This window comes from Cololabis saira, chromosome 12 (assembly GCF_033807715.1).
Source record: "Cololabis saira isolate AMF1-May2022 chromosome 12, fColSai1.1, whole genome shotgun sequence".
Classification (NCBI taxonomy): Eukaryota; Metazoa; Chordata; class Actinopteri; order Beloniformes; family Belonidae; genus Cololabis; species Cololabis saira.
The window spans coordinates 10,205,093-10,224,681 of NC_084598.1; the positions used below are offsets into that span (position 1 = coordinate 10,205,093).

General features: G+C 42.0%; 1 protein-coding gene across 2 annotated transcripts in view; it reads right to left on the reverse strand.

Moving 5' to 3' along the window:
• Positions 1–19,589, reverse strand: part of LOC133456824 (protein kinase C and casein kinase substrate in neurons protein 1-like) — a 45,418-nt gene that overhangs the window by 9,319 nt on the left and 16,510 nt on the right. Inside the window, exons 1-2 of one of the 2 annotated variants that reach the window (XM_061735439.1) lie at positions 6,636–6,877; positions 2,004–2,133 (exon numbers count right to left, since the gene is read on the reverse strand). In XM_061735439.1, the coding sequence (XP_061591423.1) occupies positions 2,004–2,063 (60 nt within the window). In that variant the 5' untranslated portion in view covers positions 2,064–2,133; positions 6,636–6,877. Of the gene's footprint in view, positions 1–2,003; positions 2,134–6,635; positions 6,878–19,589 lie in introns of those variants that run through there. The other variant, XM_061735438.1, reaches the window with a different exon arrangement.

Here is a 19,589-nt window from a genome sequence, read left to right on the forward strand (position 1 = left end):
GACAGAGCTCATGCAGAACATCTCTGACATGTTTGCAGGCCGCAGAGCTGCACTGTGATTGGCCATCAGCTTGCATGACCTGCTACTGTTTCAGAGTAAAAGCTGACAGAGACAGGTGTGTGACCGTATGACTTCTGCTCCAGTGTCTTATCTGCAACTTTAAGCATGGCTGTATGCAAAACAAGCCTCGCTGATGTGAAAACAGGGGAATGAATCCTTCTTCTCTGGCATTTATAAATGATGAGCGGCACGTAGCCTGGTTTCTAGTATACAGATGCTATATGCAGGTGCACGAGGTAAAAGGCTGCCTCAGAGTGGCTGATGACAGAGGCTCTTTGTTTGAGTCTCTGTAGCCGAGAGCCTTGATACAAAGAAGACTCTGTTCTGAGGGAACTCATTATCACTAATTTGGTGGGTTTAGAGTGCTCGCACACATATTTACTCACACACACACACACTCTCACACACTCATGTCTCGCATTCTTCTGCGGATATTAAATGTACTTCCATAAATCTATCCATACTTGCTGCAATCAGTAATCACGACTCGCCTTACAGCAAATCTAACCTTTAAAAACCCGTCATCTGGAAGTTGAGGGGTTGTTGTTTTTGTTGTGCTGCAGACAAAGACAATACAATCGTAATGATGAGCATTTTGTGGTTGGCAGATAGCAATAAAAGAGAATGGGAAATTAATTATTGGCTAGTCCTCTTGTCTATAATTACAGTAAAAGATTCAATACTTCTCATACCAGGAATATGATTCTCATCCTTTTTTATTCTTTTATTTAGCTTTTTTGATCATATCCATGTACTTACGCACTTATGTAACTATTCTGGTTTTGCGCCTGTGCTTCAAGGGTGGATTATAATTCCCCTTTCATGAAACTGGGAGCTCAGAAGTTCCCACCATAAGGCATCACTATCTCGGGCTTTCGGAGACGGAGAAGAGTTGGATCTGAGAGAGAACTAAGGGATATTACGAACATCCACCTGCCAACTAAAGAACAGCCCATCCTTAAAAAACAACAACTCTAAAGCAAGACTTTCTAAAAAACAGGCAGCTTCAATTATCATCACGTCTTTGGGAGAAATACGAGCTGATGAAACCCAGTTTTCTGTCCTGATAAAACCTGAATTAGGATTCAGATGTACCGGTAGTTGTTTTTTGTTTGTTTTTTGTTTTTTTACCGTGAGCAAAAACCTTGAAAAACACAAAGCAGGAAATGTAGTTTCTGTGCTTTTTGAGAGCATAAAGTAACTAAACTATCTTTATTCAGAGTTTTCAGAATCTCAGGTGATCAAACGAACTGATATTCCCGATTAACATCCAAGACCACCGTGGCCGGGAAAATGCAAATACAACACGCTTCAGAGTTTATCTTTTCCGGGTTACCGTGGAAACGCTGTGCAGGGTTAAGGAGGGTTGGACGTAACCTGCTCATTCTAAGGTTATAAAAACACAATCCTGACTGCCAAGCAGGTATTAATTTTAAATTAGGCTCTCCCATACATCACCACAAATGCTTCACACTGAAATTTTAATGAAGGCAGCTAGCTTCTGGTGCAGAGCTGGTGAGGCCATGAGGCCATGGGGGGGACAGAGCACCGGCGTTGCAGACAGGTTTAGGTGGACTACGGGTAAAATGCTAGGATTAGGACCAGTATTATATTTATTAGCTTAGTTTATCAGAAAGCATCACATCTGAACCTCACTTGTAACAAATGACTGAGAGAATTTATCAAATAGGTGCAACAACGCACAGATATATATCTTTTTTAACTCCTGGAAACCCTTTAAAGTTAAAATATGATCTTAATTTGATACAAATGTCATTGCATGTGATTTGTGTTCATAGTAGATGTGTATCAAACTTCCTTTTTATGAAATTAAATTGTATTTCCTTAAAAAAAAATCTCTCTCAATTTCATGTTTCATGTTTTTTATTTTGATTGAAATAAAAATCAGCGTAAGACCGTGCGAGGGTGAGAGCTTGTGTTACCTCCCAGAAGCTGTCCATGGTGTCGTCAGCACCTGTACATTCATCGTAGGAGCCAGACATTTTCCTGGATTTGGCAAAGCTCTCTGATGACTAAACCTGTCCTCTGCAGCAGAACGGGGTTCCTCATGCACTGAAAGAGAGCAGGAGAACAACGTGAGACGGGAGCATCGCCACGTTATCCAGACGCAGCAGAGCAGTGGCCTGGCCTCCAGGTAGCAGCAGCCGGGGACTTCTCCCTGGTAACAGGAGGGACACTTTAACACGAGGGATATTTTTATTTGAGACATTTGTTAAGAGTTATATGAGAATAGCATCTTCCAGCAAGCGTACGGCACTGCGATCCCAGGAATGTGAAGAGACATGCCACAGAAAAGACTCGAGTTAGGGGAGCTTCACACAGATATGACCCTGAATCTTTACAATTTTTTGGTATTCTTCATCTGGACAATAGTTCAAACAACACACACATGCACACACACAATATATATAGTATTTATATATATATATATATATATATATATATATATATATATCTATATATATATATATATATATATATATATATATATTTATGTGTGTAAGTCCAGTCGCCCAGAACACAGACTATAATTGAAAATCTGAAATAGAATATAAACACACAATGAATCAAGATCAAGACAGCTATTTATACACCTCTTTTAACCATTTAACTCAAATATTTGGCTACGTCTACAGGAGATGCTCAGCAATTTCAGATGATTGATATTTATTTGTTTCTCATGGGGAAGACAGAGGAGACTGATCACTGTTACACTGCTATCGAACGCTGCTTGAAGCCGAATCCATTTTGCTCTCATGATGAATGTCTTTCCAGAGACAGAGAGCTCTTCATCAGACTGTGACAGGTAATATGTCTTTATGGTTTAGTGTGTAACACTAATGAAGTGTTGTTAGGGCTGTACCAGGTCTCTTGGTCTTGGTCTGCATAAGCTGCAAAGGTGCAAATTACCTTTAACGCCAAAAGTTTGTTATTCAAACCTTCTACACCTGTTTCTACATGTGGATAGAGGTCAGTGTAGATGAAGATTGAGGTCGTTTCAGATTAGATACTGAGTCAGCAGTCTTCAGACGGCTGTGTCATAACTTAAAACATTACCACCACAGCGCAACGTGCTTCATCCTTCAACCTCCTCCTGCAGTCAAGTACAAATCTATCACTGCAACATCCTTCACGCCCGGAATGAGACGTCAAACACGGCGTCCTTCGACAGACTCAGCTGGAGCTGGGCCGACCTCGCTTTTTCCTTTCGCTTCATGGTAACAACATAATTGTCCTTGTATAAAGAATTAGGACCCTGAAACAACTGCAATCTCACCACAACGCCTGTGCATCATGCAGAGCTCGTTCACGAGGTGCAGGTCGGAACAAGATCAGAACATCTATAGCCTTTGTGAGTGGCTCTGGCTGAAGCTGCAGAGCAGGCAATCAGGTCCAGCTCAGTCAGGGCTTCTGCAGAAGCTGTGTTTTATCAAAGCCCCCGGTTCCTGTCAGCAGCTTTCATGCCAGCCTCCGAGTCTCTGAGCAGTCATGGCTTATATTCACCGGCTATTATCAAAACTGCACCCTGTGCTAGTTCCAAACACCAAAGTACTATTTCATGTCTTTGGATTTTTACATCAGAGATTGAAGTCAGAAACATGTTTTGCCTCGCGGTTGCAGAACCGTTGCTTTAGGGGCTTTTCCTGGGTTTTAGAGAGGGCCCATTCCCACTGGCTGTAATCATGCTCCTCTAATGCCAGAGGCGTGGGTACTCAGAATGTCAAAATATTACAGAGAGGAGTTATTAAAAAAACATGTCTCACTCCCATAACACATTCTTGATTTTTAATATACTCTAACTCCTTATTTATCTAACATAAGTACTTGTACATCCACACATAAATCAACAATAACAGCAACAATAAAACTGATTTTTGTTTAGACCCAGGCTTAATTCAATAAACTTGTGTAATAACGCTGCCTTCTGATGAGAAGATCAAAATAAGGTTGTTTTTCAGCAGCAACATTGACTAACTAATTTACTTTCTTATGCAGAGTCTCTCTTTAGGGGTTGTTTTCAGTTTGCTTCAACATGGTTATAGGAGCCAAATATGTTGTTCTTCACTGTGTGTGTCTGTGGGTGGCGCTGTGTTGTTACCTGAGCCACAGATATAAAGGTGATGACGTAACGTCTGTTTTACAGATGTTTGGCCCGGAAGGGCAAAAGGTTTTTGACCGCTGTGGCGCTAAAACTGAAACGTTATGCTTTGTCTGTGCAATCCTATGAAAGTGGCAATAAATACAGTTTTAATTGCATCAGAAGGAAAGCGTCCTGGCTCGTCCGTCACCGCCAGGGAACGTGGGCAGCAGCAGCCAAAAGCGCGTCGACCAGGTTCTATCTAGGTCAAACATTCTCAGTAGCCAAAAGCATTGGGGTTGGCTCCTTCAATGGTCACTTCGTCCATGTGGTTCTCTTCTCCCCCAGTCAGTCAGTAATCAGTCAGTCAGTCTGGTAACATGCTGTTGACTGACTGGGCATACAGTGAAATGTCGCTAACATGCATTGTAACAAAAGTGAGTGAATGGGGGGAGTAAACACTGTAATTACTGAGTAAAATGCAAAAAAAGAAAACTTGTCTCTTTCATGCACATCATAAAAAAATTGCTCATGTCCAACTATCAACATGAATGATTAATGGAGTCTCCAAACACATAAATAAGCTCTTTTAAGAACCATGTCCAACGTTCTCTGCTTTCACACACTGAAGGTGTGGATGCTGATTAATGGATCTCAGACCAAAGAAGCTCACAAGACTACCAGGTGACAAAAGCAACCTGTCCAGGGTGAACCCCTGCCTTTCTCATGTACTGAGCTGGGACGGGGCCCCCGTGATCCTGCTGTGGTTTAAAAAAGGGATGGATGGTAGAAAAGTAACAGGTGCTGATGCTGATCCTCGGTTCTGTATCACCTTGGCTCTGCACAAATTCAATCCGCCAGTAGTTGGCTCTGCAACCATGGTTCCCTCTGGAGGTGCGTAATCCTCTAACCTCCACAGCGTTGGTGCTCCCTCAAAATGATCTGCTGGTTTACTCCAATAAGTATGTGAACCGTCATTCCTTTAATGGTGATAGGAGATGTTTAGCTTATCTCTTATCTCTAATCCCCTGAGTGCAGTGTCCTTCAATCATGGTTGTCAAATACATTTGTAGGTTGTATAGTTGGTCATTTTATGGCTTATGCATTGTACGAAGCCTATAGCTTTACAGCGTTACGGGCACAGTTAAAGAGTTGGGATTTCAGATCTTGTTATTGTTTGAATCTTAATATAAAGACTCGAAAATGGTCATTGCAACAAGAAAAGACAAAGAACCTAAGTTGCTTGCACTGCTCTATAGTTGTTTTAAGAGGCTATAATCATGTCATGTGTTTTCTGAGTCAGCTAAAGGCAGCATCTCCCACCTTTAGCCTAGCTAGACCTTGTTACAGAGGATCTTTGGTTTAACGTTATACTGCAATGCAAACTGAGCTTACAGCGGCTAGGGAGCTAATCAAAGGTAACTTAATCCGCCAGCGGGTATATTTAAAGCTCGCAGTTTGCGTGCGATTTTACGTACATGGACATGTTTAACTCCATACAGCGTTGGAAAGTTAATCAAGTTAATCAGATACCATTCTACACCTTTTCAAGCCCCTTCGTTTATATATGTCAACTATGATGCAAGACAGCCTTGTGCAGCGAGAAAGTTAAGCAGTCCTAAAGTAGCATGTCTTAATCCCAGCAGCCATTATTGGCCCAGCTACCTGTCCATCTGCCAAATCACCCAATAGACATCGTCATCTGTCACTACAATACCTATTAACATTAAAGCCATTTAAGCTGTTGCACGAAGCCAGAATCCCAGAATAAGTTTTGTTTAGCAAACACTCTCACACACAGACTAATATAACCTAATGCTGGTGATTGGGATGCACTTTATATCGTACTTATATCACACTTTATATCAATGGGCAGCACGGATATAAATATGATCAGTCCTCAGGCTGACAGCCAGTCAACAGGGACAGAATACATCAGTAAGAAGTCACAGTTTTCTGATGTATTCGTAGGAGTCACAAGGCAGATTTGAGGGAGGATGCAGTGTCTCTCATGAGATAGAGGGGCTTATACTCCAGTTATTGAGGTCAATCCACCTCAATGACTGTGAACACACCTCCCATTCCCCTGGGTATTACATACTGAGGGAATCGTGGTTGAAACAGACCAGTGTCTTTGATGTTACTTACACCACAGGCAAGTAGAGTCCAATGACAAAAGCTGCATATAACCAAACAAGACATTGCAAATTTTGCATTCAGAGACAAAACATTTCAACAACAGCTGTTCTTTGCAGGAAACATTTGTCCATTTGAATGCACGCTTCAGTTTGAAACCACTAACAACCCACTCAGTGTCCAAGCCACTTGCTGACAAAGCAATCCCTTTTTCTAATCTTAAGTCTGTGTTGTGATTGCACACGCAGCCTTGGTGTCTGAAACTGGCACAACTACAAACTACAAACTGAATTTGCACACATTTGCTGATAACTTGCAATACGTCTGCGGATGCACTTACCATGTTTGGCTCCATCATTGCAAAATAAGAAATAAAATAAAATAAAAAAGAATCCACAAATTTGAAATCAGACAACTCCGTAAACAACAGAACCCTTGAAGATGTAGGAATCTTCCCTCTTTGGTGTCAGTGATAAAAGATGTGCTGCAGATTTCAGTTTTGCAGCTTTCACTTCTGTGGTCAAAGCAAACGCGCAGGGGACGGGACGTCTGGCCGGACCAGCATGTCTCAGAGACTGAGGGATAATCCTACAGAGTCACTTGAATAGCCTTAGAGGGGGAGGGACCTCGCCGGGAAGAAAAGCAAAGAAGCTGATAGGATGACTGAAACAGAAAGACAAGAAGTGAGAAGAAGAAGGGACGTCTGTTGGCCTGAAACTACGGCCAGATTGTTCTGTTTTTATCATTTTATTCTATTGGCAACTTAAAACAACAAAGATAAAGAAAGCCCCTGATCCCGGTGACATAAACGTTCTCCAGTGTGAAGGTCCAGTGGTGATGAGCCTTTTACAGCACTGAATGGGAAACCAAAACACAACATCTAAGCTTGTTAGAATAAGCAGATTTCAGAGAGATGAACTAACTTTACTCCAGCTCATTGCCCAGCTCAGCGTCTCCAGTTTGATCAGACAACGGCGTTCCATAAAGACAAAGTCACTAACCAAAACTTAAAGACTCTGTCATGTTTTATTTCTGATAAATAATAGAAATTGTATTTTTTAATTTGACAATGTGATTACCAGTGGTGGACAGTAACGGAGTAAATTTACTTGAGTACTGTACTTAAGTACATATCCAGAGGATTTGTACTTTACTTGAGTATTAGATTTCTTTGGTACTTATTACTCTTACTTGAATACATTTCCAAGACAAATATTTTTACTTTTACTCGAGTAAATATCTAGGAAGGCTGAAAAGTACTCGTTACTTTCAGGTCTGCTCTTTTTTCTTCTTCCCTAAAATCCTATTGGACACAAGCTGTTTTTGTCAAAGGAGGAGACCTATCACAGTGCACGCTCTCCACTGGGATGTACGTAAAGCGGAAATACGTCAAGCCTCCTCAAAACGATACCGCCAAAGTAGCCTGCGTTTGTCAAGACAGAGCCGAGACAAGTCAAGACATAGCCGCAACAACGGCTACGCCTGCGTCAGGAGAAGAAACACAATCCGCTGAGTCGTCTGAGTCTGATAATGAGCCGGACTCATGATTCAGGATTGTTAATAAACTCTGCATCATCTGCTGTCCTCTTATGATCCCATTCATTTGATTTGTTTTTGGTGTTTCTGCAGGTTTTATATAACATTGTGGTTCTAAAAGCAGCACATCAGTGCAGCTGGTTTCAAAGAGTTAATTCTCAGAAACAAGAGTTAAAAGATCCTTAAATTAATTTAGAAAAAATATAGTCATTTACTGTTGTGGAAAATAAGAAATTTACTCTTACTCTTACTCTTACTTTTACTTAAAGTAAATTTAAAAGCATTTACTTTTGGATACTTAAGTACCTTTAAAAGCAAGTACTTTTCTACTCTTACTCGAGTTATATTTTGACTGAGCTACTTTTACTTGTAACGGAGTAAATTTTGACCAGTAGTATTTGTACTCTTGCTCAAGTACTGGGGTTGAGTACTCTGTCAACCTCTGGTGATTACTGGTAAAAGCGTTTAAAGCCATTTAAAGCACCAGCTGAGATGTGATGAATTGTGGTTGTGCTGATTGTGTTTGGTAAGCCCGGCATGTCCCACCAGTCCCTCTTCTGCTCCAACTAAAACAGGACACACGAGGGGGGAGACTACAGGAGGTCTTTCATTGAGACTTGCCAAACGAGGGGGATGAAAGAGAGGAAAGAGACTTGAAGAAGTGAGATGGAGCTTTGGATCAAAAGTAGCCCCATAAGGAGGAGAAAAGGAGGGACGGAGGCCAGGAGGCAGGGCGGGACATATTGAGGCGCGAGCTGTTCTTGAGTGGAACAGAAAGAGTCACTGGTCCAGAATGACAGCTGAACACATCAGCACAGAGATGTGATTCATCTCACAGCGCAGCAGAGACTGAGCAGGCTGGCCAATGTTGCCAGGAGACAGCGCTGCCTTGCACAGACTTCACACACGCCGGAGCGGCCGAGGCCGTCATAAGCTGGTCACGTGACCCGTGCTCAGCGCAAGAGCAAGAGGGGTTTGTTTGGTGAGGCGATGTCCAGGAAGCCCTGGAGTCTGCGCGTGGACCCATGGAGTCGCAAGGGAAGCAAATGGAGGGTAAAGGCCCGAATGAGAGGGAGTTGAAGAGGAGGGACTCCTTTATTCAGGAGAGACGTGGCAACAGGAGCTGGATGAATGAGATGTGGAGACATAAACAGAGAGGGCGTTCTTGTGTTGAGTCCTCTGCACTGTTCGCTCAGGCGTCCAAGTGGAAGATGGGATGTAAACTGACACGCGGATTCAGATGGGGGGCCTGCTGCAGGGTTTATGGGAATAATAGCGCCATCTTGGTTTTCTCCTCCACCTCTCCACTACTAACCTATAGATTTGAGAAGAATGCAACCAAATCTGTTTTACAGGAGCGTAGTTTCAGCTAATTTAATGGTTTTTAAGAACAAATGACTCATGCTTCTGCTTGGATGTGGTCTAGCTCAGTGGTTCCCAACCTTTTTTCCATGGAGCCCCCCCTACTTGTGTCTAAGACCAGCCAGGCCCCCCGACCCGTACGTACTAGCAGCAAAATAGTCTTTAATTGAAAAAATTAACATTAATAATGTTTTTTTGATACATTTCTCTTTGGTTTACCCTGTATACATATGACTTTGTTTTTCTCCAATGTCACCAATGTCACAAATAAAATACGCACAAAAGGACATAAAAATATTTCTGAAAAATGTCTCTTTTAATATGAGACCAACATTTCTTTAACATTTTTCCTTTAACAACCTGTCAGAGTAGATTCAATGTTGAGTAATGATATAATTATAAGGAATGAAATTATTTCCTGTGTTTGTCACCAGTGAATAAAAAACACAAAAGATATTCAAGACATTCATAAATTATTCCTAACAATGTCTTATGAATGACTCATTCGCAAATATAATTTTTACAACTGCATAATTTCAAAGCAGACAAAGTTTCGCGCTCCCCCAGAGATCTCTGGCGCCCCCCCAGGGGGGGAGGACCCCAGGTTGGGAGACACTGGTCTAGCTGATGTGCTGGAGTCGGTCCGTGGGCAAAACCAAATCAGTACGTCATCATCAGAGCTTGTACCACTTCCAGCAGAACAAAGATGTCTGGAACTATTTTCATAGATATCAGTTTTTTGGAGATAAAGATATTTCAAGAATCGTTTACACAATGCCATAAAGTCACAATACATTTTCTACAGTTATAGAAAATGTAAATATCTAAACGAATACTGACCATCCAACATCCTTGATACTATGTTCTAATGTGCATGAAAGAAAGAAAGAAATATAGAAAGACAAACATAGTAAACTGCAAGAAATCTGCATTCAAAATGTCCGGTCCGTGCTGCAGACACATCTGAGGATTGGGCTTCACCTGAAACTAAACAGTCCAGCTGGGATCAGTCCAGACCTGACTTTCATGTCTCTTTAAATGAGTAAATGGATCAGATGTTTTACAAAGGACTGCGTCTTACAAGTTCCTGATGAAAGCGGCGCTTCATCCAGACTTGGGCTGCTAGCTTTGGTCCTGCAGTATTTCAGCTGACCTTTTGGCTGTGACTGTCAGCTGCATGGATCATTACCTCAAACCAATAAACTCAGGGTGACTCAGCTATCTGATCACATATGCTCCCGCTGATGCGCTGGCTGGCTTCTAGGGTGTCCTTTTCTTGGTGCCCGGGAGCATTTTCTAATGCGTTTTCCATTTTTAATCAGTGTCTATTCTGTGTGAAGAAGTGTGAGTCAGCGAGCTGTGTCAATGCGCAACTGGGAGGAAAAAAACAAACTCTTGAGTCATGGGAAAGGATCCCACCATCATCAATGCTTCACCTCATTGACCTCTTTTCCTCTATCCACAGGTCAGAGGTCACGGTCAGTGCCGGGTCAGAGTCTGAGGTGGACAGACAGCTGTCTGTTACCTGACAGCGGATTTAAAAACAGTTTGTCCTCCAATTAAATGATACAAGAGCACTAATGTATCTCAAACTAACTTCTTCCAAAACATAAACATGGCTTCAGAAACTTGAAAATAGTCATAATATATTTAGAAAATAGAATCCCTCTTAAAGTTATTTGTCCTAATTAAAAAAAAAAAAGCACTGAAACGTCAAGATAATGGCACGTCTGGTCTAAGATAACATCTGAGCTTGTAAATCGAAAAAAAACAATGACTGAATATTACATTTTGATCATCAGTAAAAAATATAGTTAGACAGAGAATGAAAACTACGGTGGCCGACAAGGGCCAAACGCACTGCAACGGCCTAATGCGTCTCAAAAAACGGAAAACGGCTTCAAGTACAGAAACGATTCAAATTCACAAACTGAAAACGATGTTTATATCACTGTACAACGCTGCATTACCGTTCCCGCTGTATGTTTAAACCGTGGATGTAAACACTGTGGTTCAGTCAGCTGTTCGGTCTCTCTCTACATCCCATGTGTCTGTCTATTGAGCTGTTACGCTGAGAGCGCCCCCTGCAGGTTTGGAGCACTTCCGGTTGTAGTGAACGGTTATGAAGCGTTTTTCTTTTGAAGGTGGTTTCTTGTTTTATATCGTTTTGTGCTTTGCATTGTTTCTCTATTTGCAGTGCGTTTGATGATGCTGCATTTGTCTTTGTTTTTTGCAGCACGTTTTTTCATTTGCACCACGTTCCTCTTTCTGTACCTCGTTTTGAGTTTGTGAATTTGAATCGTTTCTGTACTTGAAGCGTTTTCCTTAACTGAGACGCATTAGGCCGTTGCAGTGCGTTTGGCCCTTGTCGGCCACCGTAGAAAACACAGACTCTGACTGAACCTCTTGCTGAAAAAAAAGGACGAAAAGTCTTTGTAGACATTAATGAGAGTTATTTAATTATAAATACAAAGAAAGTAAAGAGTGAGTAAAGAATGTAAACGCCTCATTTTACATCTCTGCATCGGCAGTACCATGCTGCAGCAAGCTATAACATAAAACCAGCTTAGAACTTACATGATTGCATTAAACATGTTCTTTATCTTTGTCGACAGTGGTTTTCCTTTTATAGATAATCTAACAGTGTTTAACACCTCGTAGAGAAGAGATGGGGAACGTCGTAAGCTCTGACCAGATATTGGCATTAAGTGATGAAGTCAGAGGATCACCAGTGTGAACAGAAGGATTTGTTTTTTAATACCTAACCTGAACTACTGTACATCATTCTTGATGTTTAAATCGGTGACAAAACAAAGACTGGAAATGTAATGCATTCACTTTTGTTTATGGGAGCATCCCATTGGGCAGAAATCAGGGTTCACCCTGGACGGGTCAGCAGACCCAAAAATGTAATATAAAGGTTTGTGGGAACCAGCAGTTGTTTGGATGAACCTTGAACCTCCCCTCTTCCCGGCTGTGTGTGTGGACCCCCCCTCCACACACACACACACACACACACACACACACACACACACACACACACACACACACACACACACACACACACCTCCAACACCTCCCACCTGCAGACTCTGTTGCCCTTATTTGTTTGTTTGTTTATTTGTTTTCACATATAGAAAACATTTGTAACACAATATAAAAGTACAAAGAAATGTGAAGGAGAAAGCCTAAAAACCCTCCAGGGGCTTGAGAAGTGGCTTTCTCCATTTACATACATCTAAAGCATTGGAAGGCAATACAATTTATAAAATTAAAGGGGGGAGGGGGGACAGTATAACTAAATACAAAAACATTAAACAAAAATCAATAAAAATGATAAGATTGGGTACACCTGGTTAAGTTGGAAGACCGTATGGGAAGTATTTATTGTTTAAAAGAGTTGATTTTAGAGCTTTTTTTAATTGATTGGATGAGAATTGCCATAGGTATGAAGGTAATGAGTTCCATATTTTTGATCCTCTGAAACCAATATTAAACTGAGATTGTGATGTGCGAGTCTTTGGGGGTCTGAGGTGATTAGAGCTGCGTGTTGGATAGGTATGGACTTGTGAGTTGTAACTAAAAATATTATGGAAGAAAGGGGGAAGGGTTTTCCCAAGTGAGCCATGAACAAACAGACCAATTTGGAGATGGTTCACCTGGAAAACACTGAGGACACCTAGTGAAGTAAATAAAGCCTGAGAAGAATGTCTAGGATGAACACAATGTATTGTTCTTACTGCTCGTTTCTGAAGACGGTATAAAGGCTCAAGTTTGGTATGATGGGTACTAGCCCAGACTATATTACAGTAATTAATATAAGGATAAATCATAGAATAATATAACATAATGGCTACCTCAGAGCTGATCAAATGACGGGTTTTACGTAAAATACCAACACTCTTAGCAATCTTTGTAGATATAAACATAATATGTGATTTCCAAGATAATGATTCATCTATCATAATGCCGAGGAATCGTGTGGAGAACACATTAGTTATAGGGATATTATCGATGTATATTTTAGATGATTTGTTCAAAGAATGTGGTTTAAGACCAAAACATATGAAGTTAGTTTTTTTTATGTTGAGTGATAATTTATTAGACCGAAACCAAACAGACAGCTTACCAAGTTCTTCATTCAGGACGTTTATAATGGTGTCGGGATCTTTATGAGAATAAAGGACACTTGTGTCATCTGCAAAAAGGATTTTAGACAGTTTATCGGAGACATTTGAAAGATCATTAATATATATCAAAAATAACAAAGGCCCCAGAGTCGAACCTTGAGGCACTCCACATTGCAAGTGAAGGGGTGGAGAATTAATTCCATTGTAAGATACAAATTGCTGTTATAAACGGGATGCAGGAGGGATTTCATGAACGTTTCACTAAATGTGGAAACAGCGTGTTGCTCTGTGTGGCAGTTACCACAAAGGCAACAGTGAACTGGTGTCTGGGGAGTGTCGAGTCTCTGGATGAGTCGGGACTATTTACCAAATTACAGACTATTTCAGATTTTGTTGTAAAATCGGAGAGTCAGACTACGGTATGTCAAAGGGAGGAAAACCCATGGATGGAAAAGGCTGACTGGAGATCAGATGAAAGCCTGGGCCTTCCTCAAACCCAACTATGGGGCGGAAACATAAATTTCACGCACACACACACACGCCGACACACGCGCGCGCACACACACACACACACACACACACACACTCCTGCAACTGTATTATGATTTAATGCTGTGCTGCTGCAGTGGTTATGTAACCACCGAGCCTCTTGCCACAAGCCTCTTGGTGACAGCGTGGTGGAGTCGGGGGGGTGAGGGGATAAATGGCAACAGGGAGGGAGAGAGAGATGGACGGGAGAAGAAGAGCCGAGCAGAGGGGGGAGACAGACATATTGTGGTGAGTAGCGATGGAGGAATGAACTCCAACAGAGATGATGGAGGTCCAGGTCCAAGTCCAGTTTCTCTGCCCGATGCCCAGACTCACAGCGGGAAGAGGGATGGGAAACACTCCCAATAAGGATCAGAGTTAAAACTAAAAAGGATTTTTAATGCCCTCCCCAAGACACGTTAAACTGCCTCAACTAATAAATTTAAACGGATTTTATTTAAATGCTTTTCTGTTTTATACTACCGATAGTAAAAATTAATTCCTCACACATAAACGCCTAAAGAAAAGGCTTTCAAAATGTCTTTGAAGTCCGTTTGAAGCCTCAAAGTTCTTAGTAAAATATATATATATATTTACTCGGTTTGGACATGAAGCAGAAGAGAAGAGTAAAATGGAAACTTCTCAATAAGCTGCATTCACCTTGGATTTAATAAAGATGAATAAATAATACGCAAGGCTGTATTTATGAATAGAGGTCAACTGAGAAAGCCAACGTGCTCATCACAGGGTATTTGATGGTTAGAAAAGACATAATACATCTGAATCGCATGGGAGGCTATTTTTGGTGATTTTAATACATGAAGCTATCCAGAAAGACTGTCCCATGAAGGGGCAGGAGCTTTAAAACAATGCTTGGCAGGAGTTTTACTTCAATGTCTGTCGATAAAACCCCATCAACGCTGAGCTTCAAACAATCAGACCAACCACCAACAAGCAATACGTGAATAGGAGCATTGAGCGTTATCACACTGCACGAGCACCTGTAGCTGACAATATACAACTCCTGGAACCTGGCAGGATGGAGTCTCCTGGGACTGAGGCCTAATGAATCCTGCGGGAAACACAGCCGCATCAAAAGTGAGATGGTTTGAACCTTCCTTACACCCATTTTCACAGAACATGCACGTAATTACCCAAAGACTGTGTAAGCGGAGTAACTGAGTCATTTCTGTATTTGTACTAACAAACTAGGAGAAACCTGAGCAGCCAGGATCAGGGACTTGTAGACCTTGCAGAGCTTCACAGCTCCAACTCTGAAACACGGGTTATAATTGTCCATTTGAAAGCAGAAAGACCTGTAGTCAAGTGTTACGGTCCAGCTCTGAGACCATAGCAAAGGAGGGGAGCACACGTAGAGGATTAAATAAAAAGTAATTTATTTTTAACAAAAGTTAGATATCTTTAACAAATGTTACCAGATAATAAGTCGAACAAATGCAACTGGCAGAAAACAAACTACCAGGTCAACTAAGACAATGCCAACCAAACTATACAGAAAATCAAAGAGCACTCCAAACAAAATGCAACATGGTGCCAGGGGAAGAGGAGACCCAGACAACCAGGATGGGGCAGGTTTTATAGGAACAGGAGACAGTGGCCAGCTCATTCCTTGATGAGCACAAGCACCCAGGAACCTGCACTCTGAAAGACAAAGGAGAAGACACTGTGGGAGCCAAAGTGTTATTTAGGTGCTTCTACTTGATTTTTGTTGGTTTATTAGTTAATGTTAAAATAAATAAATAGTTAATTTCATTGAATAAATAGATCATTAAAATAGGTAAAATGTTATTAAAATGTTAATTTAAGAGAGGTTAAGAAAGCTTGTTTTTGTAACTGCTTGAGATTTACTTTCATGTTACTGTCGCTTTAAGAGAGCAGAGCAGAAGGAGCAGAGGCTGTTGAGGTTTTGTTAGGATAGAGCCAAACAGTTTTCTTAACGTAGTGCTTTTTGTTTTGGAAAACTGTGGAATAGGATAACTCCTGTAACTAGATGCCGTGGAAATTAAGGAATAAATATACTTTTGATTCATCTTTTTACATCGGAGTCCTGTGGATGTTTTTTCCATGCTGTGAAAGCACACGAGTCAAGTCTACTCTGGTTCAAAGCTTCAACTCCCACATTGTAAGAAAACTGGCTCAACTTGGATGAATGGAAGGATAAAAAGGACTGGATGCCACAAGGAAAGAGGAATCACCAACAACAGGATAAATGGTCGTGAGTAGAGCCAAAGGAAAAGTCAAGAAAAGTGCTGAGTAACCTGCTAGTTAGCCAATTAGCTGCAACAACATTGCTAACGGAGCAGCATGCTACTTTGATAGCTTCAATCTTCAGACTGCAGATAATACACTCTAGCTGTTGTGTAGTTTTGGACAAGCTATGGAGCACAAAGATAATGATTCAGACTCACTTGTGGATGTTAGAGCAAAGAAATTCTCTGTGAAGGCAATGGAGGAAAAGCTGCAACGTGCTGTTGGCACACGCAAGGCCAAGCTGGCTAAACTAACAGGTAAAATGAACCAGATTCGTCATGCTATGGATGAAAAGGGTGACAGCAGCTTAGCAGTGGTTCAGACCAAAATGGTGGAGTTTAACAGACTCTTTGGAGAGTTTTGTGACTTGAATATCAGTGTTAAAGAGACATTACACCAACTTTCTGTGGAAGACATGAAAGAGGACCAAGCTAACTGGTTCGAACCTAAGGCTGACAGCTTTAAGGAATTTGCAGAGAAATCTGAGGCTTGGATAATGGAAGCTCAGCGACGTGTTGAAGAAGCTAAAAGATACAATGAAGCAGTTCAGCCATCTGACAGCATATCCAGTGCACCTTTATCAAGATTAAAGGCAAGTTCTGCACATTCTTCACGCACATCATCATCAGCTTCATCTACTCGGCTAAAAGCAGAATTGGAGAGAGCTACATTGCTAGCACAGGCTTCCGCTTTGAAAAGGAAACAGAGTTTGGAGGAGCAGGAAGCCAAGCTAAAAATAGAAAAGGAGGAATTAAAGATTCAAACTGCTTTAGCAGCATCTGATGCTAAAATCAAGATCTTGGATGAGTTTGAAGCTCTGCGTGTGACATCCAGAGCATCAAGTCGTGATGGAATGAACTCTTACCTTGGTTCAAAACACTCATCACACAAAGACAAACAAGGAGTACAAGGTAACAAAATTCAACCTTATGTCCAACCACCAGTCGGTGCAGTCACTCAACCACAAGCACAGGTGCCAGAAACTTTGCATGGTTTTGCTGAAATGTTAACAAAGCAACAGAGACTAGCTTCACTGCCCCCACAAAGTATTCCTGTGTTCAAAGGAGACCCCTTGGAATATCTGCTGTTTAAAAGAGCGTTTGAACATGGAGTCGAGAATAAGACAGAGAGCAGCAAAGACCGTCTCTATTACATGGAGCAGTATACCGCTGGACAACCGAGGGAGCTAGTAAGGAGCTGTTTCCATATGGAACCTGATCGTGGCTACTATGAAGCTAAGGGACTCTTGGAAGAACATTTTGGAAACGCTTACAAGATTTCAGTGGCATATATTAACAAGGCTCTGAACTGGCCTCCCATAAAGTCCGATGATGGAGAAGCTCTTCAGTCGTTCGGCCTCTATCTCACAGCATGTTGTAATGCGATGTCTGATGTGGAGTACATGGAAGAGCTTGATAATTCAGTAAACTTGCGTGCTATCATTGCCAAGCTCCCCTATAAATTGAGGGAGAGATGGAGAAGCATGGTCTGTAGAATTCAGGACTACGATTGTCGCAGAGCAAAGTTCAAAAACTTGGTGGAGTTCGTTAACAAGCAAGCAAAAGAAGCATTGCATCCACTGTTTGGAGACATAAAAGACTCAAAGAGTTCAGCTAAAGGTCAAATGAGTGAGAGGTTGCATCGGCCAAGTGACAACAGGAGAGGTTTCGTCACAGCAGCAACTATCACAAGCAATGAAGCAAGGAGGCCCGTAGACCAGCCAAAGAGTAAAACTAATGACAGCCAAGCGCACGCATTTGCCAAACCCTGTCTTTTCTGTCATGGCGCTGAACATTCAATGGAACAATGCAAGAAAATGAAAAATTCTCTGCATAAGGACAAGATTGACTTTTTACGAGCCAAAGGTTTGTGCTTCAGCTGTCTTAAGAGGGGTCACATGAGTAGCTCATGTACTGGGAAAATGACTTGCCAAGTTTGCACGCAGTCACACCCTACAGTATTGCACATGAAGGCCAAGAATGGCATTTCAAACAGAGACACAAGCACAGAACATGAGTCACGCAAAGACAAGGAAAGGCCGCTAGATTCAGTTGTAAGTGGGTTTGTGGGTACCAGCACTACAACTAACGGAGAAACGAGTACTGAGAACGTGGAGAGTATACTAGCTATAGTTCCAGTCCAAGTAAAGACCAAGAAGGGCCAAAAGGTGACAACGACATATGCCTTTCTCGACCCTGGCAGTACTGCGTGTTTCTGCACTGACAATCTATTAAAGGAGCTTAACCTCACAGGCAGGAAGACACACATCTTACTGAAGACCATGGGAGAAGAAAGGATTGTGAGCAGCGATGTGGTGTATGGCTTGGAAGTAAGCAGCTTGGACTGTAATGATTTTCTGGAGCTCCCTGAGGCATATTCTCAAAAAATCATTCCTGCAACAAAAGGTAATATCCCTTTACAAGAAGATGTCAACAAATGGCCACACCTACAGGAGGTGTCACTTCCAAAAATAGAAGCAGATATAGGGCTGCTTATTGGGACTAATGCACCAAAGGCTATTGAGCCCTGGCAAATTATTGCCAGTGTAGAGGACGGTCCATACGCTGTAAGAACACGCCTTGGTTGGACCATTAATGGACCACTGCGAGAGATCACTGGCCATAACACCACGTCTGGATTGATGCAGGTTCAAGCAAACCGAATAGCAGTTACCCGATTGGAGGAACTCTGGAATCAACAGTTTCAGTGTGACTTTCCTGAGTGCAACCAGAGTGAGAAGCTGGAGATGTCTAGGGAGGATCGTCAGTTTCTTAACATGGTCACACAGTCAGCCAAACTTGTGGATGGACATTATAGCATTGCTCTGCCATTGAGAGACAAAGAACTAAAGATGCCGAACAACCGAAAGGTAGCTGAGCAACGTGCTCTGAACTTAAGGCGGAAGTTTGTGAAGAACCCAGCGTTCCACTCAGAGTACTCAGCATTCATGGACAGCATTATCAAAAGGGGATATGCTGTGAAGGTACCCGACAAGGACATCAGCCGGGACGATGGTCGCGTATGGTACTTGCCACATCATGGGGTGTATCACCCGAGGAAGAAGACACTTAGAGTGGTTTTCGATTGTGGAGCGTCATACCAGGGCACTACTCTAAATGAACATCTGCTGCAGGGACCAAATCTCACCAGCACTCTCCTTGGTGTGATAACCAGATTTAGACAAGAGGAAGTCGCAGTCATGGCCGATGTGGAAGCGATGTTCCATCAAGTAAAGACGCCTGATGAGGACTCTGACCTTCTCCGGTTCCTCTGGTGGACATCAGGTGATATAACTCAGGAGCCAGTGGAGTACAAGATGGCGGTGCACTTGTTCGGTGCAGCTTCGTCTCCAAGTTGTGCCAACTTCGCCCTTCGAAAATGTGCTGAAGACAGCAGAACGCTATCAAATGCACAGGCAGTTGACACAGTGCTCCACAACTTCTACGTGGACGACTGTCTCAAATCAG